Below are 20,763 nucleotides of genomic sequence, written 5' to 3'. Positions count from 1 at the left end.
GTTTCTTTATTAATTATTTCATTATTCTATATTTGTTATATTTAAGCTCTCATATAATCTCTTTACCTCTGCTTGCGGTCTTTTAAGTGCTTGGGGGTTTCACTTACTGAATCAATGGATCAGTACTTCCGTATACTGATATGCAAATACGGATATTACTTTATTGGAATTTAATTGTTATTACAAATCTTACAAAATCAATTCAAATCTCCTCAAACCAAGGATATGCTTACTATACAAAATCCTTGCTCAAACAGAACCCTGATTCCTTTCCCTATTATGAATTTTTTTTTAATTTTTATTATGTAAAGTTTGCATAAATTTAATATTTTCAATTTTTGTGGACTCAGGTTTCAACTTGGCGATGAAGCATTATTATTTAAAATCTGATACAATAAAATTGTTACTGCTTACATACGTTTATGACAATTATGTAACTTATTAGTATTTAAAGCAAGTGCAGATCTTGGACAATTTTTGTTTATCAGTGATGGAATTTTTAAAATTCTTATTATGAATTATCTAAAATAAAAATAAGCCATGCATGATCAAAACCGAAAATTTCTGAAGAAATCGAGTATCTCTTACATACAAACCATACTGTTTCACCTGAGCAATATTAATTGAAAAATATAGCTGTAATTGAAATGAATGATTGAAAGACACACGCATTTATTTTGTTTTATAATAAGGTTCTTCCTGGTAAGATTTAAAAGACTGTTGTGTTTGCATCAGCGATTTTCAATTATTTCCCCTAAAGGCTAAAGTATACTCGGTAGCTGTTGTGTTTGCACTACCGATCTTCAATTATTTCCCGTACGGTTAAAGTATACTCAGCACCCATCAAAGGGTAAAATCACCACACAATTCCACAAAGACTAAAAGCATCTCAGGTGTTCTTTGGAACTGTAGACGAGATACATCTTTCTCTAAAGATTAGTTTACACATTAGACTTCATGTGTTGAAGACTGGATAAAAATTAAAGCGAACACAAATGCACCTTGTAGCTCAGAGTGATTTTATTTGCCCCTGAAGACTAGCATGTTTTTTTTTAAATGTAATTTTCCATGCCTTTCATAATTGCGCATTTTATCGACGATAAATCAGGGTAAATCGACGCCTTGAATTACAGTAAAATGCCTTGTGAGTGTAGGTAAAGGTTAAATGCGAAAAAAATGCACCTTGTAGCTCAGAGTGATATTATTTTCCCCTGAAGGCTAGCATGGTTTTTTTTAAAGTAATTTTCCATGCCTTTCATAATTGCGCATTTTATCGGCGATTAATCAGGGTAAATCGACGCTTTGAATTAAGGTAAAATGCTTTGTGAGTGTAGGTAAAATTTATAATTATCTTTGCCCGGTTAGCTTCCTAACTAGTCCGAAAGATAACAAATCTAATCTGTCTGTAGAACTAGACTACTCCTAAAGGAGGGTAATATACCTAACCTACATGTAATAATGATTCACGGTTCAGCTAGCAAACAAGCTAACCAAAGGTATTTCCGTTACCTATACACACACAAGACATTTTGCTGCAAGGTTTAAGGCAGCCTGAAGCTGATCATTTACGTTAGTTTTTGTACCTATAACTTGAAAGTTGACAATAGTTTTATATACGATATAAAGTATAGTACACTTATATATACTAGAACACACCCGCGAAATCGCGGGCATTCAGAGCGTATTTGAAAGGATGTAAAGTGTTGTAGGAAGAAGTTTGTAAAAGAGTTAATGACTTGAGAATTTCAGGAAAAGTATCAAAATTCATAGGTACTTGGGGACAGGAAAATGTTTTTTTTTAACCCTCCTCCTTTATTTCCAAAATTCCCATTTTTTGTTTTCTATTAATTTCATTATGCACATATTACATTTAGTGTACATGTATTATGAACATTCTAGTCAGGAGCCTGTAATTCAGTGGTTCAGTGATATTTGTTTTTCGTTCATTTTTTGAACATAAATAAGGCTGTTAGTTTTCTCATTTGAATTGTTTTACATTGTCATTTCGGGGCCTTTTATATCAGACTATGCAGTATCGGCTTTTGCTTATTGTTGAAGGCCGTAATGTGAGCTTTAAATGTTAATTTCGGTGTCATTTTGGTCTCTTATGGAGAGCTGTCTCATTGGCATTCATACCACATGTTTTTGTTTGTTCTCTATTAATTTTAATGACACATGAACAATTATAGCGCTTATCTGTATATTAAGAACATTCATTAAATGGGGGTCGGGGCAGAGGCGGATTTAGGGGGCCCGCCCCCCCTTTTTTGGAAAATAATTGGTTGCTTATATAGGGAATCACTGAAGCATGACCGGAGCGGACCCCCTCTTAGGCAGTCAATGGGCCCTTCTGGATCCGCCACCGTGCGGAGGGGCCCTGATCCCAATATCCCGAAATGGTCAATCCTGAAATTTCGATCTTAAAAACACCCGTTCCAGACGTCCTGAAAGTGTATTTCCTTTTACAGTCAATTCTCAGTTTAATAATTGATCCACAGCGGTCATTGATATATTATTCAGACCCTCTCTAATAAATAAACCCTGTGACTGCCGTGGATAGTAAACTTGAAAATGATATCAGACAGAAAATACACTTTATTCGTAGTATATGTATTTGTTTCAAAGTAAAAAGAAAAACGCAAACCGGAAGTCTTATCTGACTTTTATTTCGTCCAATGACGGATATAAGACAGAAAATACACTGTATTCGTTCACAGTATACAGAAAAACGCAAACCGGAAGTCTAATTTGACTTAAAATTTCGCCCAATGACGGAAACATATCCGGACGTCTTTTTTCTCGTTTTTCACCCAAAATAACTCAATCTGAATAATCATATGAATGGATGACAAATGCGATTATGCACTGTACCCATAGGACACAGAGGCATGATGATTAATTTATTGTGGAAAGAAGAGAAGCGACACCCAAAATGAGGTCTTCTCGTTTAATAGTATAGAAATAGTATAGATACTGGATCCAGATAAAATGTACCTCAAAACCTGATACCGTTTGTTTTAAGATGTACCGCCTTCGATAGACCAGTTAAAGGTTCAGTGCATACGTAATTCGAATCCAAAATCACCAATTAACATTTTGGAACTAAGACACTCTGAGTTAAATGAATTTTAATCCAACCGAGCTTTAAAAAAAGCCTACTTTCTACCAATAAATATTCTTGAATATTCAGATCACTTGGTAGAGTGATGTGTTTGGGGAGGATCTTAAAGGGGTCAATCAGTACTTTCTTCTTTGACTTAATTCTTGTATTTTTTACTTATTTTTTCCATAATCATATTTTCTTATTTCAACACTTCATTATTCTGTATTCTTGATTTTTTTTTGCATCGATTCGTCCAATTTAGTTAATTAATAAAAAAAAATACGAGACAAATCAGTCCAAAGAGACACATCAGTCTAAAATAATGTTACATGTATTTGATTAGGATAAAGTGCTAAATTAAGTTGGATCCTCGTTTTCTTGAACATGTTATTTCCCGTAAATCCAACGTGTTTATAACATCTGCTTATTATGATCAAGTTGGAATCAAAAAGAGATTTCTAAATTTTCAAAATTTCTGCTTATTATGGTCAAGTTGGAATCAAAAAGAGATTTCTAAATTTTCAAAAGTTCTGCTTATTATGGTCAAGTTGCAGTCAAAAAGAGATTTCTAAATTTTCAAAAGTTCTGCTTATTATGGTCAAGTTGGAATCAAAAAGAGATTTCTAAATTTTCAAAAGTTCTGCTTATTATGGTCAAGTTGGAATCAAAGAGAGATTTCTAAATTTTCAAAAGTTTGGCATATTGGAAACATGATAACATTAATTATGTAGGAATAAAAAGTTAGGCTTTTCTGCTTTTTCCTGATTTTTTGAAAAATATTTTCAAAAACGATTTAGCATTTGACTGTACAGTTTTTTCTTATTATCTTGAATATTATTATAGATATAGATAAACTGTTAACAGCAATAATGTTCAGTAAAGTAAGATCAACAAATAAGTCAATATGACAAAATGATCAATTGACCCATATGCCCTGTATAGCCAATTTTTAACAATCATGGTTTCGTAATCTTTTACAAAAATCTTTTCTTAAACAAAATCAACCAAACACTTGGCCACAATCATCATCAGAGTATATATTTTAGAAAGTGTGTCTGATGACCCCCCCCCCCCCCCCCTTTGAAAACCAACATGACCGACATGGCTATACATATATTATAAAGGTAAAATGCAGTTTTTTGCTTATATCTTTGAAAATAAAGTAAAAAAATCATGATGCATTTTTTCATGCATCAATTGTAAACAAAAATATCAGGTGAGCGACACACTTTGAGCCTCTAGTTTAAGATAATATTATTCACATTTTTTAGCAAACAAGATTAAGAATTGTTCTTCGAATCTTTTTTGTTTTTGTTTTGTTGGTCATTAGTCTTAAATATATAATTATATGATAATATGCTGGGAGAGATCCGTTTTCACCAAAAATGCACCCTTTTTCGCCACCTGTTTCAAAATTACATGGTATGATTTGCGCCAAAAATAAAACATACGATTGCGCCAATTAAAAGAAATATGACTTCCCTCCTCCTTTATTCGGACTTGGAACCGACAGTTTACACGAAAAAATGTTGCTGCATAGGTACTTCCTAATTTAATGTATGTAGTACCTTGTAACTTCACTTTATTGTATAAAAAAACATTGAAGGGTGACATGAATAAAACAGTTCATAATAATTCCTGTGGAATGCTTCTGCTCCATTACTGCTACGTCTTGTGGTAGATAGAGTTTCAGCCCATACGGATGGTGGGAACAAAGCAATGTGTCAACATTATGTCATATGTGGCTAAAACATTATCAGCAAACGCTTCTATTTTCATTTGGCATATCTTGTATTAAATATTCAGCAAAGCAAAATAAGTGTTCTTTTGTCTCTGTACATGGACTGTCTAATGCATTTCAAGTCATTTCTCTACAGATGTTCATCTTCACGGTGAAATATCTCCGAACATATGATACTTTTAAGCCAAAAATAAGAACAAATATTAATCATTAATATTTATGACAGATATGTGTACAGGTAAATTGGCGCAAATGAGTTTCGAATATTGGCGCAATTGATACATTTGGAAAACAAAATTTGGCGCAAATGATACCCCTGAAAAACTATAATTGGCGCAAAAGGACTACTGTTGTTTGGATGGGGGGGGGGGGGGGGAGGGGGGTCAACATTCAATGGCTGATAAATGCTCAGTGATTACAGAAGAACCAATAGAGATGTTCAAGAACAGACCATTTGTCCCCATTCAATGGCATAGATCGTTTAAAAGGGGGTTCCAACCTCGGGATCCCCTAGATCACACCACTGCTTTAGATGGACATTCAGGAGGACTGCCGATGATATCCCACTTTCAGCTATGCCAAAATATTTGTGCGAATGTCTTGTCCACGTTTTTTTCTTTAACAACAGTATGTTTGATTTGTTGCTTAATGGTGTGATTTTATGCATTTTAATGCACTTTTATTTTTGTTATTATTCATATTATTGTTTAAACTTCTCTGTAACCTTTGTTCTAGCATGGTTTTATGAGAATAAACTATCTATCTATGTATCTATCAAGACTCCGCTGGCTTGAATGAGTAAAAAATTTGGAACAGATCAGGAGGGGGAGAAAAAGATATTTATGGATGATCAGAATTAGGATAGAATTAGAAGACAGTATGGGTATTCGATACCCGATCAATCTGACCAATGTGAATGTTGCTTTAAGATCAAATATTGTTGGAAATCCGTTGAAGGTCAAACATGATACCATTTCCATTACATATTTCCTTTGCTTTATCTTCATTAATACGATTAGTTTTGTTTACCTTGATTGTTTTCTATTTATGAGATGTAAGGTGTTAATATCATATCATCATATTAGATCATATTAGTTACGTACGATATGCTAGCTCTGTTCACGGAAATGTAACTCGATGCCGCTGAGACCAATATGGAATTATAAGATACTTAAATGTTAATAGTAATTAATTTACCACAGAAAATGAACATATGAAGTAAGAATTTACGGTGTTGGGCAGTGGCGGATCCAGGAATTTTCATAAGTGGGGGCCCACTGACTGACCTAAGAGGGGGCCCACTTCAGTCACGCTTCAGTGATTCCCTATATAAGCAACCAAATTTTTTCCTAAATCCGCCTCTGTTGGGTGTCAGTATAACCAAAGACAAGGCCGTAGCGCATGTCCTTTTAAAGTGAGGCATTCCGCCGAGCGGAGCGAGGCGAAAAATTTTTGGGCCCTTTTTTTTTAGGGGGGTTCGGATGCATGAAACGGAAGAAGCTTATTTCAGCATTACTATCTATAATAAAAAAAAACAAAAAAATATAACAGAAATGCGGATTTTTTTTATTAGCTAGCCTAGTAAGTAACAAAACGAGTTTCAATATTAAAGTTAATCTCTGTTGGTCAACCAAAACTTTACGATTCTCCTGTGATTTGTACTATTAAAAAGCTTCAACACACCTTCTGATGTATATACATATATACATGTATTTATCTCCAACAGCAAGTTATAAGCTTCTAAAAGACGAGAACATATTATAAGCATCAATTAGGATACATTTATTATACATAATCATTAACCATAAGAATAGGTACAGAGAAGACTAGACCAACATTGTTACTTAACCAGATGTTTGACGTTCTAATGTCACAAGTGATCACAAGTTATCTGTAAAAATGTAAACATTCCGCTGGAAGACATGTCAACCTACCTGGACACATTAGGCCATAATAAATAATAGGTTTGTTTGCCCAAACGCTACCTACCCAGAAAAAAGCTGCCTACTCAAATTCTTTTATTGTCCTGATTTGAAGAAGTTTTTTTTAATCAAATAGGCATGAAGACTAATGAACATCTGATACTTCAATTTCTTTTTTTGAAAAAAAATAAAATGCCTACCTACCTACCCACTGTCTCAACCTTTGTGTAGGGTTTGGGCAAATCAAAATATTTTTAAGTGTGGCCTTATTCTACCAATTTTTAAGTCATTGGTCTGACCTACCGTTTCGGGGTTCGAACCCACGGCCTACCACAATAGAATCAATGGAACACGCTAGCATACAACCAGACAATGTTAATAATAATAATAGAAAAAAAGAAACACGAAAAAAATATTTTCAAACAATACCAAAAATATATTTCATACTTTTATTAAAGATAAATAAAAATCATGAATTGCCTTATACATTAAAGACTTCCATATTTATGAAAATGGCGCTTCATGATTTTGTTCAGTAAATCAATTATAAATAATCATTATATTTTTTGGTCAATGAATTATTTTATCGATTTGCATTTGCAGCATGTTTGTTGTTCAGTGTGTAAACATTGGTAGATTCAAAAATAAACCAAGAAAGTTATAAGCCAGCATACTCATGAGTTTCCCTTTTCATCTTTTTTCTCTTTAAAGAACCCGTCTTCAACCAGTCTTGTAACGACATACATAAGATTTGTTTCAATTTTTGTATTTTGATTTGTAATCGGGACACTTATTTTTTTTTACCGTCACCGTTATGGTAAAATAATTATATTCAAAATCGCTGCTGCAGATTGGAAACACTGTATGAAGTGTGCCGGTAGATAGTTTGAAACTCGAAACTCGCATATTGATAATGTAAAATACATGAAATTAAAAAAAAATGACACTTCTAAAGTTTGATCGTTGTTTCAAAAGTGAGGCATTTGCCTCATTTGCCTCCATTACGCTACGGCCCTGAAAGAGATCCGAATACTGTATATCTACAAAAGAAAGGAAGAGGAAACAGATTTATGATACTGCGAATCACATCCTATCTTTTATTGAAAGGTTTAACTTGTTTACATTTTGTTCAGTTCGTACCGTTTCATACATTTCTTTCATACGCTCCTTTCTTAATAAGTTCTTTTGGTTTTTTTTATGATGTATTGTAAAATTATCATGTTCATTTATGTATGCCTTAAACCCCATTTGGGGTATAAATTTGCATTTATCAATAAACTTTACTTAATTTGGTTGAGCTTTCGGACGTACAGTAAAATGCAAAAGAGCCGTGGTGTAGTGGTTTGTGCATCGGACTACTAACACAAAGGTTCCTGGTTCGATTCCTGTCTGGGATGAAAAATTCAGGGACTGAATTTTCGACTCTCTCTTGACACCATTTGCGAGTATGGTCTTGAGGAAACGATGATAGTCCGTCGGAAGGGGACGATAAATGGCTGACCCGTGCTAAGAGAGAGCCATATCTCTTGCACGTTAAAGACACCCTTGCAGATTTCGAAAAAGAGCAGGCTAATGCCGTTACAAGGCAGCACTCGCACCGCAGAGTGGAAAGGGATTAATATAAGTTGTTTCCCAATCCACTATAAATAAATATGTTTAAACTAAAATGCAACGTAACAATTTACTGGGTTCAAAAAGAAGAATAAAATTCAAAGCACTTCTAACAAAACACCCGAAGTGAATCCGCCTCTTCTTTTTGTCATGCACCTGAACTGAGTGTAGCACTCAATCTGAAGTGTATCAATTTCTATTTATCGTTTGTAACCAGGACACTTCAAAGACAACTTTAAATGGGAAATCGATTTCAAGTTCTATTCTTTTGTTTTCCTTGTAATTACTGATCTTAAAGTCGTTTTAACCTCCTAATCCGTGTAAACATCAGGTATTGATTAAGACAAAACATCCCATTAGCTACACCGTTAATTAAAGTTTATGTGAATTTTGATGTCATCATTTTTTAATGGCGTGATCCCTCATCGGAATCAGCTGGATTAATGGAGTTGTTAGGTAAAAATTCTGGAAACGTGGGAAAGTTGCAATGGCGGGTAAATGAAGGGGTGGTGGCTAGGTGTTGAGTTCTCCGTATGATTGAAACATTTTTTTGTGCTTTAGTATACTAGTATTTTTTAGGATTTTCAAGTCGGCAAAAATTTCCGATGGACCTCCTCCCCCTTTTAAATGTTTGATCCGCAACTGAATAGCCTAATTCTTCTGCTATTTCAAATATATATTAATATGTAAATATCTTTCAGATACAAACTATCTAATTTTGGTAATGGATCTCCTTTTAACAAATTATTTTCAATACCTGTTGGATGTTTCTTAAAGTAACAAAGTGTGTCATGACAAAATTGACTTTTGTCCGCTGATAGATAATTTTGTATGACAAAATTTTAAATTTGTAGTATGATACAAATTTTGTTAAACTGAACTCATTTTTGTTGAACAAAAGTCACTTTTGTCCGTACAAAATTGAATTTTGAGTACAAAACCACAAGAGTCCCGTTCGGCGCCCCGTACCTTTTGTGGGAAATTTTTTTTTAATTATATTGGGGATAACTGAAGTATGACTGGAGAGGGACTCCTCTTAGTCAGTCAGAATCTCATCCCCCGGATTCGACACTGAAATTTACTGTATCTTAAATTGTATGGACAAATGCAATTGTGAAAAAAAGACGTCAATAGAAAATCTCCAAAAATGATATCAGGGGCAGATCCAGAGTTTTGAAAAGGGGGGAGGGTGTAATAAATTTCGCCGAGCGGAGTGATGCGAACAAAAAATTGGGAACTTGTAAAACGCATTTTAGTTCAAGTGAAGGGATTGGACATTTTTTGTGCCGTATTCTCTCCATTGATTGTCAATTATAAAATGAGTGGACCCAAAGCTATGTTCTAATATATTTGATGTGGGATTTGTCAGTTAAAGAAGGACATGGAAAATTCTCGTTTCTTGTATGGTTAGTTAGCATATAACCTCATAGATTTCTTGTTGTAAACAAGATATGCGGCTATACCATTAAATTAACAATATGACCGACACGAAGAAAGACAAACAAACAATTTGGATTCGAATGTTTGGGTGAAATGTTTCATCCAACAAGGGAAGTGAGGTCCCTATCAATTAAAGACTACGCATGAATCGGAAATGACATTCATGATTGAAGATGCTCATGAGTGTGAATGACGGTCGACACATGGAGACATATAGGCCACACCCAACAGGCAGATTGCTGTCGGGTCTTGAAAAAAGTATTCAGTATATCAGTTCGGCGGAACAGACATTCCGGTCAGTTATGGGATTCACATCATGGGCGAATCCAGTCATTCTTAAAAAGGGGGGTTCCCAACCCAGAGTAAAGGTGGAAAAGGGGGGGGGTTCCAACTATATGCTCTCATTCAAATGAATTGATCATCCAAAAAAGGGGGGTTCCGACCCCAAGTACCCCCCTGGATCCGACAATGCACATTCAATCCCCCCCCCCCCCCAAAAAAAAAAAACACCAAAAAAACCAAACACGTCCGTTTTTCACTTATCATGTTCATTTAATGCTAAAATAATTCTGTTGAGAATATTTTTTTCCCCTAGCAAAAAAACGGACAAGATCATTGTATTCAATCCAGACGCAGCCGAAAATTTTAAGGCAAAAATCAGGGTCAGAATTTTTTCTCTAAAATATCTGAGACTGCCCTCTTAAATCAAATGGTCCGTACCTTAGACTTTAAATCTATACCTAGCGCTTACTGACGAGGGATCACTATTCAGCAATGTTATCAATTGGCTGGGGTGGTTGGGGTTAAACATGTTCGTGGTAAATAATATTGCTGTGGAACTTTTGTTTCATGAGAGTGTAAATACGAACGAAAAATATCTTTATAAGTAAAGAATTGTCGCATAAAAATTAAATACACGTCAAAGTTCATGAAGTATAGTCTGATTAATCATTTTACAAAAAAAGTGCAAGCAAAAAAAAGGGGGGGGAGGGGCTACGCCTTCTATGTCCCCTCTGGATCCGAGTACAGTTAAAAAATGCTATTCTTAAACGAAAAATATGAAAAGGAACCGATGAAGTCGAATAGACAAAACAAAAAACAAAAACAATTAGAAAAAATGTCGATGAATAAGTCACTTGGCAAGTGTTACCTTGTATCAATAGTAACATGCACACTTTACTTCAGAAACAGAAAGCACGTGCTAGCACATCGTGTTGTAAACAAACATAAATTCATAATGCATTATTTTGAGCTATTCGAAGGCACAAGATCAGAAAAAAGATATTTAGAAGAATGAGACATTTTGTGTATATAAACAATGTCGTTTACTTGATATGCGACTATCCTGAACAGAACGGAGGTGGGTATGGGTATATTGCAATTCAAGCGCACCCTGACACGATAGTTAAAACTATATGCTATAAACATTGATATGTATGATATCCGACAGGACCGAGATAAAAGTCTGGATTCCCATTTGACCGGTTCGTTGTGACCGATTTTCGATTGCACTTGGTCTTTTCGGGATGGGATTAGATGGGGATCGAGGATTTAAAAAGGGGGAGTGCAATCTACACTACGGTGGGAGGAGGTTATGTGAAAAGTATATTTATTTACCAAATAATTTAGGATACATGGAGCCCCTCCATATAGAGGATTTAAACGCCCAGTGTTGATTTTTTTCAATGAATCCCAGTGGTTGATTTATGGGATCCCTGGAGGTTGGACCCCCCTTTTTTTTAACGATCAATGCATGGAAAATATCGTTAGAACCTCCCTTCTTTTTAAAAAATTACTGGATCATTTCATGAAGCAAAACAAGTGATTGAATCAGTGGCCCTCACCCAAGGCAGTCAGTGTGCCCCTCCCTTTAAGAAAATTTCTCGATACACTACTGACTAGTGTCAAGCTATCCAGCAATTCTCATCCTGCAATTCTTTTGCAATAAAGCTATCCTGCAATTCGTCATCCTGCAATTGCGTTCGTAAAAACTACTTGAGTGACAATTTTATTTTTATTCAAAATAATGGTTTTTACCAGTAACTTGTTTTGTTATTAAAGAAATATAAAAATAAAAGTATTTTTTTCTATATATCCAATTCGCATTCTTAACTTTGGTTTACAAATTTGTAACTCATCTTCACAGTTTTATAACTAGAATTTACAATTAGAAAAATTATGACGATTTATATAGAGTTATATATTTTTACAGTCCTAGATATGATTCGTATGTACATGTATGCATGTTTAACAACTTCTTGTGTAAACTTTCTAAAAGACCCAAAATTTCGTGCGAAACACGTAAAAAAAACAAATTAAAAAAATACGAGTAACCACTTTCTTACTCTGGCATTGTTTTGGTAGTTCTTTATATTTTTTATGACTAGGAATTAGAAACTCTGCTCTAATAGGCAGGTACTGGATAACATTACAACGGGAGGGTGAAGAATTTATTGGGTAATCATTCTTATAAAATCCGAACATTTCGTCCAAAACTTTGAATTAAAGCCAAATTGTATAAAATACGCTCTGGGGTCACTAACTTTCCAACCAATTGTCTATGTAGTTCTTTACAGCTAGGAATTATATTCTCTTATTCAATGCTTTTATAATATAAAGTAACACATCGGTATAGTAAAGAATGTCTTGGGTAAGGTTTCTTAAAGGGCCAAAATTTCGTTCGAAACACGAAAATAAAGCCAAATTCTAAAAAATGCACAGGGTTTCCACTTTCCGACCCGTATGGCTAAGAATTATAGACTATGCGTATACAAATAGCCATTGGATATTACTACATCTGGATGATAAAGAACTTCTAAAGTAAGCATTCTTACAGGCAAAAAATTTCGGCCGAAACATGGAACTAAAGTCAAAATCTATAAAAAAAAAACGCTCTGGGGTCACCTACTTTCAAACCAATTGTCTGGGAAGTTCTTAGTGGCTAGAGATTATAGAGTATGCTTCATTGAAAAGATATTATGTAGTACTACATCGTAAAAGTATTTAATTTTTGGGGTTAGCTTTCTTTAAGGCAATTTCGTTCGAAACACGGAGAAAAAACAAATTCGATAAAATACGCTCTAGGGTCACCAATTTTCAAACCAATTGTCAGACTCTGCTTCACTGAATATCTATTATATAGTGCTACATCGAGAGGGTAAATAATTTTGGGGATAAGTTTTTTTGAAAGGCCAAAAATATCGTTCGAAACACGGAATTAAAGTTAAATTCGATAACATACGCGCTATGGATACCAACTTCTCTGCAAATTGTCTTGGTAGTTCTTAACGACTACGGATTATATGCTATGATTTAATAAATAGCTATTATAGTTTACTACATCGTGGAGGTAAAATATTTCTGGGGTAAGCTTTGTTAAAGGCCCAACATATCGTTCGAAACACGGAAATAAAGCCAAATTCGATAAAATACGCGCTAGCCTTTCAAGACAATTGTCTTGGTAGTTCTTAATGGCTACGGATTATATGCTCTGATTAAATCGATAGCTTTTATATAGTACTACATTGTGTGGGTAAATTATTACTGGGGTAAGCTTTTTTAAAGGCCGAAAATATCGTTCGAAATAAGGAATCAAAGCGAGATTCGATAAAAAGCGATCTAGGGTCGCCCACTTTCCAACCAATTGTCTTAGTTGACTAGGGATCATATACTCTGCTTCAATGCATAGTTATTATATTGAACCACATGGGGAGGGTAAAGAATTTTTGGAGTAAACTTTTTTAAATGCCTCAAATATCTCGTTCGTAACACGAAATTAAAGCCAAATTCGATAGAATACGCTCTAGGGTCAGCCACTTTCCAACTAATTGTCTTGGTAGTTCTTAATGGCTACAATTTATAGGCTGTGCTTTACTGAATAGTTATTGTATAATAATACATCTGGAGAATAACGAACTACTGGGATAAGCTTTCTAAAAGGCCTAAAATCTCATATGTGAAACGGATATTCCATAACGGTCAACCAAATTGTGAGGGCGTTCGTACAATTTATGAAAGGATATTTTCAACTTTTGGAACTCTTGGTTTAATAGGTACCGTGTGAGTAGCGACCCTTTTTCAAAGAAATAATGATAGGAAAAAACAAGCCCGGGAATATCGTATTAATTAGGAGACATATATATATACTCCGTATACAGCTGGAATGTTGCTACATACAAATGGAAAGCTTACAATTGAGAAGCTGAAATCATCTTTTTTTATCATAAAGGTTTGTTTTCAACCGACCCTAATTGTTAACATCTAGATGTATTTAAAGATATGAGACAAACTTAACTGAATCTGTTGTATTTTTATCTCTAGTTTGCCGGGATAGATGCGTTCAACAGAGTCACTAAATTTTGAATTATTTAGTAAGAGAACACAATATATATAGCTGAATGTAAAGTAAAAGGATACTGCTAACTTCTTTTCTTTCTTCGTAAGTTCCTCACGTCGTAACTACAAGCCCCTTCCCTTTCATGAATGTGACTTACCGAAATAGACTATTTACCGGATTTGATATCACATAAGCAACACGACGGGTGCCACATGTGGAGCAGGATCTGCTTACCCTTCTGGAGCACCTGATATCACCCCTAGTTTTTGGTGGGGTTCGTGTTGTTTATTCTTTGGTTTTCTATGTTGTTTCATGTGTACTATTGTATGTCTGTTTGTCTTTTTCATTTTTAGCCATGGCGTTGTCAGTTTGTTTTAGATTTATGAGTTTGACTGTCCCTTTGGTATCTTTCGTCCCTCTTTCAAGTATGAAGTAAGACTCATTATGACTGAATATGATTATGTTAATTGAGGTCAGCTTAAAAAACAGTAATACTTTCAGGTTAACTAAGGTCAACACTGTTTTACTGTATCGTGTTAAAAAAGAGAGGGGTTGATGTTTTACTGTACATGATCAGGCTACATCAGGTCAGCACACCCTACGTCAGCACCACAACACTGTGCATGGTCATATATTAATTTATGGCAGCTCAACAAAACAGAAATTATTCCAGGTTACCTTAGGTCATCTGTTTGTTACTGTACATGTTCAACTTACATCAGGTCACCACTACAATACTGTACGTGGTCATGTGACCCATGACAGATTTACAAAACACTCATATTTTCAGGTTACCTCTTGTGTACATGGTCAGGTTACCTCAGATCACCATTTCAATACTGTAGATGTACATAGTCATGTTACCCCAAGCCACTTTTACAATACACTTGTATATATATAGATTATTTGAGGTCAATATTGCGAAGCATACATTGAAGACCTGTTGGTGACCTTCTGCTGTTGTTTTTTTATTTGGTCGGAATGTTGTCTCTTTGACACATTCCCCATTTTCATTCTCAATTTTATTTGCATGGTCAGGTTACCTAATGTCACTGTAATACAGTATTTGATCGTGTTACCCAATATACTTTTGTAATGCAAAATTAGACTAGGTTCCTTAATGTCACCTTTACAATATCATTGCTATTAGGGTTACCACAGGCCTAATTTGCATTTACAGTACATCGTCATTTTATTCAAAGGTAACCTTTTAGTCCAAAAACAGTTTTATAAAACACAAATATTACCAGGTTACCTCAGATCACCATTAAAATACTGTACATGTTCAGGTAAACTCTGGTCACCACTGTCATGACTGTAATACTTTACATAGGCATACTACTCTAGACAAGCTTTCACAAATATTTTCAGATTATCTTAGGTCAGCATTGTATTACTTCTGTGCGTGATCAGGTTACCCAGTTCAAATATTGGCTGATCCAGTCCAAATCCCCTTTCATGGGAAAATTGTTTTAGCGGAAATCACTTAAGCATGACTGTAGCGGGTCTATCAAGACAGTCAGTAACCCCCCTTCTTTTTTAAAAAAAGTTCTGGATCAGCAACTGTCATCACTCTATTACTGTGCATGGGCAGGTTATCTCAGGTCACCATTGCATAACCCATACGGTCAGGTCATTTTTATAATCCTATTTTCCCTGAAAATCCTATTTAATTTTACCATCCAACCCCAGTCAACACACACACATATATTAAGATAAATGATCGTTGCAATAGGTAAAAAAAATTATTAAATTGCCTGACAATTTGGTTAATATCTTTGGTATTTAGCCAAATTAAAATTGTAATTAAGATTGAACAAAAAAGGGAACTATATTTTCGTTCAAATTAATTGATGACAAATCCCCTACATTTATACCTAAGGGCGTCATTTACACGAGGACATAATTCAGCGGACCTTTTATCCGTCTGCATTTAAAGGAGAAAGAATTTATTATAGATACAAACAAATCTGAACATTACTATTAGTTTAAACTTAACAAATATGTAAGACACTAAAATAAGAGACGTATTTAAAAGGAGAAAGTGTTTATTTTAAAAAGAAAACCACATATCATACAGTACCAACATTTGGCACTGTTCATTGTTTCGTTGACAGCAAACAGATTATTCCGATCGTGCGTTCCGTATCACTTAGACTACCTTAATGTCATTTAATGTGCTAGATCTTCATGAAACACATAATACATTTTAAAGATTCGTATATTCGCATCCGATTATATCTAAATGTAGTGTTAATAAATAACCTTTTCACTATATATACATTTTGACACTCATATTGTGAAATGGTCCTCCATACTCTCGGCATCCTGTAAAATAGTTCCTAAACAATAATAATATGCCTGTGTTAGATGAATACCTGATAGTATCTGTATTATAGAATAAGTCTTGTAAAACAAAGCAGAAAAAGTGCTAATCGATTTTTTCGTGCAAGTTAATTGCGTTTAAATTCAATAAGACGGTGGGTTTATTTTTTGTAATCAATGTATGGCAAGCAAAGAAAAATATAAGATCGATTTAGCACTATCCCGTTCTAGTTGTAAAGAATTACCGAGACAATGGGTCGGAAAGTGGGCGCCCCCAATGCGTATTTTATCGAATTAAGGCTTATTTCCGTATTTCGGACGCAATTTTCGTCCTTTATGAATGCTTACCCCAGAAATTATTTGCCCCCTCGTTGTAGTACTACCCAATAGCTATTTATTAGAGCAGAGTGTATAATCCCTAGCCATAAAGAACTACCGGGGCAATGGGTTTGAACAAGTGAGGTGACCCCAGTGCATATCTTATCAAATTTGACTTTTTTTTCCGTGTTACGGACGAAAAATTCGGCCTTTAAGAATGCTTACCCCAGAAATTCTTTACCCTCACGTTGTAGTACTGTCCAATAGCTATTCATAAGAGTAGCTGCTATAATGCCTAGCCATAAAGAACTACCGAGACAATGGGTCGGAAAGTGGGCGCCCCCAATGCGTATTTTATCGAATTAAGGCTTATTTCCGTATTTCGGACGCAATTTTCGTCCTTTATGAATGCTTACCCCAGAAATTATTTGCCCCCTCGTTGTAGTACTACCCAATAGCTATTTATTAGAGCAGAGTGTATAATCCCTAGCCATAAAGAACTACCGGGGCAATGGGTTTGAACAAGTGAGGTGACCCCAGTGCATATCTTATCAAATTTGACTTTTTTTTCCGTGTTACGGACGAAAAATTCGGCCTTTAAGAATGCTTACCCCAGAAATTCTTTACCCTCACGTTGTAGTACTGTCCAATAGCTATTCATAAGAGTAGCTGCTATAATGCCTAGCCATAAAGAACTACCGAGACAATGGGTCGGAAAGTGGGCGCCCCCAATGCGTATTTTATCGAATTAAGGCTTATTTCCGTATTTCGGACGCAATTTTCGTCCTTTATGAATGCTTACCCCAGAAATTATTTGCCCCCTCGTTGTAGTACTACCCAATAGCTATTTATTAGAGCAGAGTGTATAATCCCTAGCCATAAAGAACTACCGGGGCAATGGGTTTGAACAAGTGAGGTGACCCCAGTGCATATCTTATCAAATTTGACTTTTTTTTCCGTGTTACGGACGAAAAATTCGGCCTTTAAGAATGCTTACCCCAGAAATTCTTTACCCTCACGTTGTAGTACTGTCCAATAGCTATTCATAAGAGTAGCTGCTATAATGCCTAGCCATAAAGAACTACCGAGACAATGGGTCGGAAAGTGGGCGCCCCCAATGCGTATTTTATCGAATTAAGGCTTATTTCCGTATTTCGGACGCAATTTTCGTCCTTTATGAATGCTTACCCCAGAAATTATTTGCCCCCTCGTTGTAGTACTACCCAATAGCTATTTATTAGAGCAGAGTGTATAATCCCTAGCCATAAAGAACTACCGGGGCAATGGGTTTGAACAAGTGAGGTGACCCCAGTGCATATCTTATCAAATTTGACTTTTTTTTCCGTGTTACGGACGAAAAATTCGGCCTTTAAGAATGCTTACCCCAGAAATTCTTTACCCTCACGTTGTAGTACTGTCCAATAGCTATTCATAAGAGTAGCTGCTATAATGCCTAGCCATAAAGAACTACCGAGACAATGGGTCGGAAAGTGGGCGCCCCCAATGCGTATTTTATCGAATTAAGGCTTATTTCCGTATTTCGGACGCAATTTTCGTCCTTTATGAATGCTTACCCCAGAAATTATTTGCCCCCTCGTTGTAGTACTACCCAATAGCTATTTATTAGAGCAGAGTGTATAATCCCTAGCCATAAAGAACTACCGGGGCAATGGGTTTGAACAAGTGAGGTGACCCCAGTGCATATCTTATCAAATTTGACTTTTTTTTCCGTGTTACGGACGAAAAATTCGGCCTTTAAGAATGCTTACCCCAGAAATTCTTTACCCTCACGTTGTAGTACTGTCCAATAGCTATTCATAAGAGTAGCTGCTATAATGCCTAGCCATAAAGAACTACCGAGACAATGGGTCGGAAAGTGGGCGCCCCCAATGCGTATTTTATCGAATTAAGGCTTATTTCCGTATTTCGGACGCAATTTTCGTCCTTTATGAATGCTTACCCCAGAAATTATTTGCCCCCTCGTTGTAGTACTACCCAATAGCTATTTATTAGAGCAGAGTGTATAATCCCTAGCCATAAAGAACTACCGGGGCAATGGGTTTGAACAAGTGAGGTGACCCCAGTGCATATCTTATCAAATTTGACTTTTTTTTCCGTGTTACGGACGAAAAATTCGGCCTTTAAGAATGCTTACCCCAGAAATTCTTTACCCTCACGTTGTAGTACTGTCCAATAGCTATTCATAAGAGTAGCTGCTATAATGCCTAGCCATAAAGAACTACCGAGACAATGGGTCGGAAAGTGGGCGCCCCCAATGCGTATTTTATCGAATTAAGGCTTATTTCCGTATTTCGGACGCAATTTTCGTCCTTTATGAATGCTTACCCCAGAAATTATTTGCCCCCTCGTTGTAGTACTACCCAATAGCTATTTATTAGAGCAGAGTGTATAATCCCTAGCCATAAAGAACTACCGGGGCAATGGGTTTGAACAAGTGAGGTGACCCCAGTGCATATCTTATCAAATTTGACTTTTTTTTCCGTGTTACGGACGAAAAATTCGGCCTTTAAGAATGCTTACCCCAGAAATTCTTTACCCTCACGTTGTAGTACTGTCCAATAGCTATTCATAAGAGTAGCTGCTATAATGCCTAGCCATAAAGAACTACCGAGACAATGGGTCGGAAAGTGGGCGCCCCCAATGCGTATTTTATCGAATTAAGGCTTATTTCCGTATTTCGGACGCAATTTTCGTCCTTTATGAATGCTTACCCCAGAAATTATTTGCCCCCTCGTTGTAGTACTACCCAATAGCTATTTATTAGAGCAGAGTGTATAATCCCTAGCCATAAAGAACTACCGGGGCAATGGGTTTGAACAAGTGAGGTGACCCCAGTGCATATCTTATCAAATTTGACTTTTTTTTCCGTGTTACGGACGAAAAATTCGGCCTTTAAGAATGCTTACCCCAGAAATTCTTTACCCTCACGTTGTAGTACTGTCCAATAGCTATTCATAAGAGTAGCTGCTATAATGCCTAGCCATAAAGAACTACCGAGACAATGGGTCGGAAAGTGGGCGCCCCCAATGCGTATTTTATCGAATTAAGGCTTATTTCCGTATTTCGGACGCAATTTTCGTCCTTTATGAATGCTTACCCCAGAAATTATTTGCCCCCTCGTTGTAGTACTACCCAATAGCTATTTATTAGAGCAGAGTGTATAATCCCTAGCCATAAAGAACTACCGGGGCAATGGGTTTGAACAAGTGAGGTGACCCCAGTGCATATCTTATCAAATTTGACTTTTTTTTCCGTGTTACGGACGAAAAATTCGGCCTTTAAGAATGCTTACCCCAGAAATTCTTTACCCTCACGTTGTAGTACTGTCCAATAGCTATTCATAAGAGTAGCTGCTATAATGCCTAGCCATAAAGAACTACCGAGACAATGGGTCGGAAAGTGGGCGCCCCCAATGCGTATTTTATCGAATTAAGGCTTATTTCCGTATTTCGGACGCAATTTTCGTCCTTTATGAATGCTTACCCCAGAAATTATTTGCCCCCTCGTTGTAGTACTACCCAATAGCTATTTATTAGAGCAGAGTGTATAATCCCTAGCCATAAAGAACTACCGGGGCAATGGGTTTGAACAAGTGAGGTGACCCCAGTGCATATCTTATCAAATTTGACTTTTTTTTCCGTGTTACGGACGAAAAATTCGGCCTTTAAGAATGCTTACCCCAGAAATTCTTTACCCTCACGTTGTAGTACTGTCCAATAGCTATTCATAAGAGTAGCTGCTATAATGCCTAGCCATAAAGAACTACCGAGACAATGGGTCGGAAAGTGGGCGCCCCCAATGCGTATTTTATCGAATTAAGGCTTATTTCCGTATTTCGGACGCAATTTTCGTCCTTTATGAATGCTTACCCCAGAAATTATTTGCCCCCTCGTTGTAGTACTACCCAATAGCTATTTATTAGAGCAGAGTGTATAATCCCTAGCCA

General features: G+C 35.9%; 1 protein-coding gene across 1 annotated transcript in view; it reads left to right on the top strand.

Annotated features, from left to right (window-relative positions):
• Positions 1–11,234: 11,234 nt before the first annotated feature.
• The window catches only part of LOC134695177 (dual specificity calcium/calmodulin-dependent 3',5'-cyclic nucleotide phosphodiesterase 1A-like), a 323,999-nt gene continuing 314,470 nt past the window's right edge, over positions 11,235–20,763 (top strand). The window contains exon 1 of the mRNA XM_063556388.1: positions 11,235–11,301. Within this exon, the coding sequence (XP_063412458.1) occupies positions 11,250–11,301 (52 nt within the window). The 5' untranslated portion in view covers positions 11,235–11,249. The remainder of the gene's footprint in view (positions 11,302–20,763) is intronic.

This window comes from Mytilus trossulus, chromosome 13, assembly GCF_036588685.1.
Source record: "Mytilus trossulus isolate FHL-02 chromosome 13, PNRI_Mtr1.1.1.hap1, whole genome shotgun sequence".
NCBI lineage: Eukaryota > Metazoa > Mollusca > Bivalvia > Mytilida > Mytilidae > Mytilus > Mytilus trossulus.
This window is presented reverse-complemented; position numbering and strand designations above follow the sequence as displayed.